The sequence below is a fragment of the Propithecus coquereli genome, unplaced genomic scaffold (genome assembly GCF_000956105.1).
Source record: "Propithecus coquereli isolate 6110/MARCELLA unplaced genomic scaffold, Pcoq_1.0 Scaffold10, whole genome shotgun sequence".
NCBI classification, from domain to species: domain Eukaryota; kingdom Metazoa; phylum Chordata; class Mammalia; order Primates; family Indriidae; genus Propithecus; species Propithecus coquereli.
Window position 1 is genome coordinate 10,018,566 of NW_012133858.1, and position 2,853 is coordinate 10,021,418.

The following is a 2,853-nucleotide window of genomic DNA, read 5'->3' on the forward strand; positions in this document are numbered from 1 at the left end:
CTAGCACTTTGGGAGGCCGAGGAGGGAGGATTGCTTGAGGCCAGGAGTTCGAGACTAGCCTAGGTGACATAGGGAGACCCTATTTAAACTGTTTCCAGAATGGTGGCCCCTGATGAGGCTAATCCTCGGTCACAGTCTGATCCCATCTTGGGGCTCACTCTCTGCTGCTCTGTCCCCTTGCCACACTGCCCTTAGTAAAGGTGCCCTTCCTGTTTTCATTCCCTCCTGAATCTAGAAGATGCTCCCTGGAGCCTGGCTGTACTGGACCTCCCTCCTGCTCCTGACCAGGCCCGCCCAGCCCTGCCCCGTGGGCTGTGACTGCTTCATCCAGGAGGTGTTCTGCTCGGACGAGGAGCTGGCCGCCATCCCACCGGACATCCCACCACACGCCACAGACATCGTCTTTGTGGAGACCTCGTTCACCACGGTGGAAACCAGGGCCTTTGGCGGCAGCCCCAACCTGACCAAGGTGGTCTTCCTCAACACCCAGCTGAGTCACTTTGGGCCGGATGCCTTCGGGGGGCTGCCCCGGCTGGAGGACCTGGAGATCACAGGCAGCAACTTCTCCAACCTCAGCACCGACATCTTCTCCAACCTGACCTCGCTGGGCAAGTTCACTCTCAACTTCAACATGCTGGAGGCTCTGCCCGAGGGCCTCTTCCTCCACATGGATGCCTTGGAGTCCCTCCAGTTGCAGGGGAACCGGCTCCAGACCCTACCCGAGAAGATCTTCCAGCCTCTGACGCGTCTGAAGACCCTCAACCTGGCCCAGAACCTCCTGGCCCAGCTCCCCGAGGAGCTGTTCCACCCCCTCACCAGCCTGCAGGCCCTTAAGCTGAGCAACAACGCGCTCTCCGGCCTCCCCCAGGGTGTGTTTGGCAAACTGGGCAGCCTGCAGGAGCTCTTCCTGGACGGCAACAAGATCTCAGAGCTGCCCCTGCACGTGTTCTCGCAGCTCTTCTGCCTGGAGAGGCTGTGGCTGCAGCGCAACACCATCCGGCACCTGCCGCAGACCGTCTTCTCCGCCCTGGGCAACCTGACCTTTCTGAGCTTGCAGGGGAACGCGCTGCGCGTGCTGCCCACCGGCCTCTTTGCCCACACCCCAGGCCTTGTTGGCCTGTCCCTGTCCCATAACCAGCTGGAGACTGTCGCCGAGGGTGTCTTTGCCGGCCTGTTCAACCTGAATTCCCTCACGCTCTCGCACAACGCCATCGCCCACCTCCCAGCCGGCGTCTTTAGGGACCTAGAGAACTTGGTCAAGCTCTACCTGGGCAGCAACAACCTGACGGCCTTGCACCCAGCCCTCTTCCAGAACCTGTCCAAGCTGGAACTGCTCAGCCTCTCCAGGAACCAGCTGACCACACTTCCAGACGGCATCTTCAACACCAACCACAACCTGTTCAACGTGGCCCTGCACAGCAACCCCTGGCAGTGTGACTGCCACCTGGCCTACCTCTTCAGCTGGCTGCACGAGTACACCGACCGGCTGTTGAACATCCAGACCTTCTGCGCAGGCCCTGCCTACCTCAAGGGCCAGGTGGTGCCCGCGCTGAGGGAGGAGCAGCTGGTGTGCCCCGTCACCCGGGACCGCCTGGGCTTCCAGGCCCCGGGGCTGGACGACAGGGAGCCAGGGGGCAGCTGGGATCTGGCGGTGGGAGAAAGGGCGGCCCGGAGCCGGTGCACCTACAGCAACCCCGAGGGCACAGTGGTGCTGGCCTGTGACGAGGCCCAGTGTCGCTGGCTGAACATGCAGCTGTCTCCTAGGCAGGGCGCGGGCTCTCCGGGACTGGCGTACAATGCCAGCCAGGCGTGGGACCTGCGGTCGAGCTGCGGCTCTGTGCGGGTCACCGTGTCTGTGGTGGCTCGGGCAGCGGGGCCCTAGGAGCAGGCACACAGGCGCCGGGGCAGGGGCCTCTGGGGCTGGCCAGCCGGCCAGTGAGGGTGGGGCCCCAGGGGAGCCGAGTCTCCAAAGCTTTGGTTTTTCAGATGAAAGACACATGGGGTGGCAAGGGACGTTACATCTCTGAGGTGGGGGAGGATCGGGCCTGCTCCCAGCGTCTCCCCTCCTCTCCCTCCTCCATCACCTCTCTCGGAGCCTGTGGCCTAACGAGGCCGTTCTTACGCTTTGCAAAGCACCCTGGAGAATAAAATCCCCCCGGCCCCGATGTTTCCCTGTTATTTCATACCCACCCGCTCTCTCCCCACCCGGCGGCCCGTTCACCACTGTTCCAAGGATACGAAGTGGACCACCCCTTTGACATGTGGTTCAAAAGCCAAACGTCTGTTTCCATTTCTCTCCCTCGGGTTGTGTTTTTTGTTGATATAAAGAAAAACAGGAGGTGACAGAAGCAGAGGTGACAGGAAGTGCAGGGCAGGGGTCTGACTGGTGTGCGGGGGATCCGTGGTCAGCGCGCACCTCAATGCCGGGAGAAGTGGACACGAGACGGCGCCCCGGGAAGGGAAGCCCCAGCCGCTCAGCTGTCATGACACGCAGCCCCCGAAGGGAGGTGGCTTTGCCTGCTCAGCACGCGGTGGCTGTTCCCAAGGTCCGCGGTGTGGGACACGGGCTGGGTGGGCTGGGCGACGGGCTTCAGTCCTCAGCCTCCTCAGCGTCTTCCGGCCCTGTGGGCCGCCCTCTCTCTGCAGTTGTTCTCGAGACAGCTGCCGTCCTGTCACCCAGCCCCGGCCACTGCTTCAGCCTTCCGCAGCCACTTCCTGCATGCTGGCTCCGCAGGGACCAGCCATCCACCTCCCCTGGCCATCGCATGCACACTGGGGTGGGAGTGGGGCCTCGTCTGCCGACCGCCCCACCTGGCCTCCTGGGCTCAGCTCTGTCCAGCTCGGCGCCCATAT

General features: G+C 63.1%; 1 protein-coding gene across 2 annotated transcripts in view; it reads left to right on the plus strand.

Annotated features, from left to right (window-relative positions):
- Positions 1–2,282, plus strand: part of CPN2 (carboxypeptidase N, polypeptide 2) — a 9,178-nt gene extending 6,896 nt beyond the window's left edge. Inside the window, exon 2 of one of the 2 annotated variants that reach the window (XM_012640395.1) lies at positions 236–2,282. In XM_012640395.1, coding sequence (XP_012495849.1) covers positions 239–1,882 — 1,644 coding nt within the window. In that variant the 5' untranslated portion in view covers positions 236–238 and the 3' untranslated portion in view covers positions 1,883–2,282. The remainder of the gene's footprint in view (positions 1–235) is intronic. The other variant, XM_012640402.1, reaches the window with a different exon arrangement.
- Positions 2,283–2,853: the final 571 nt, after the last annotated feature.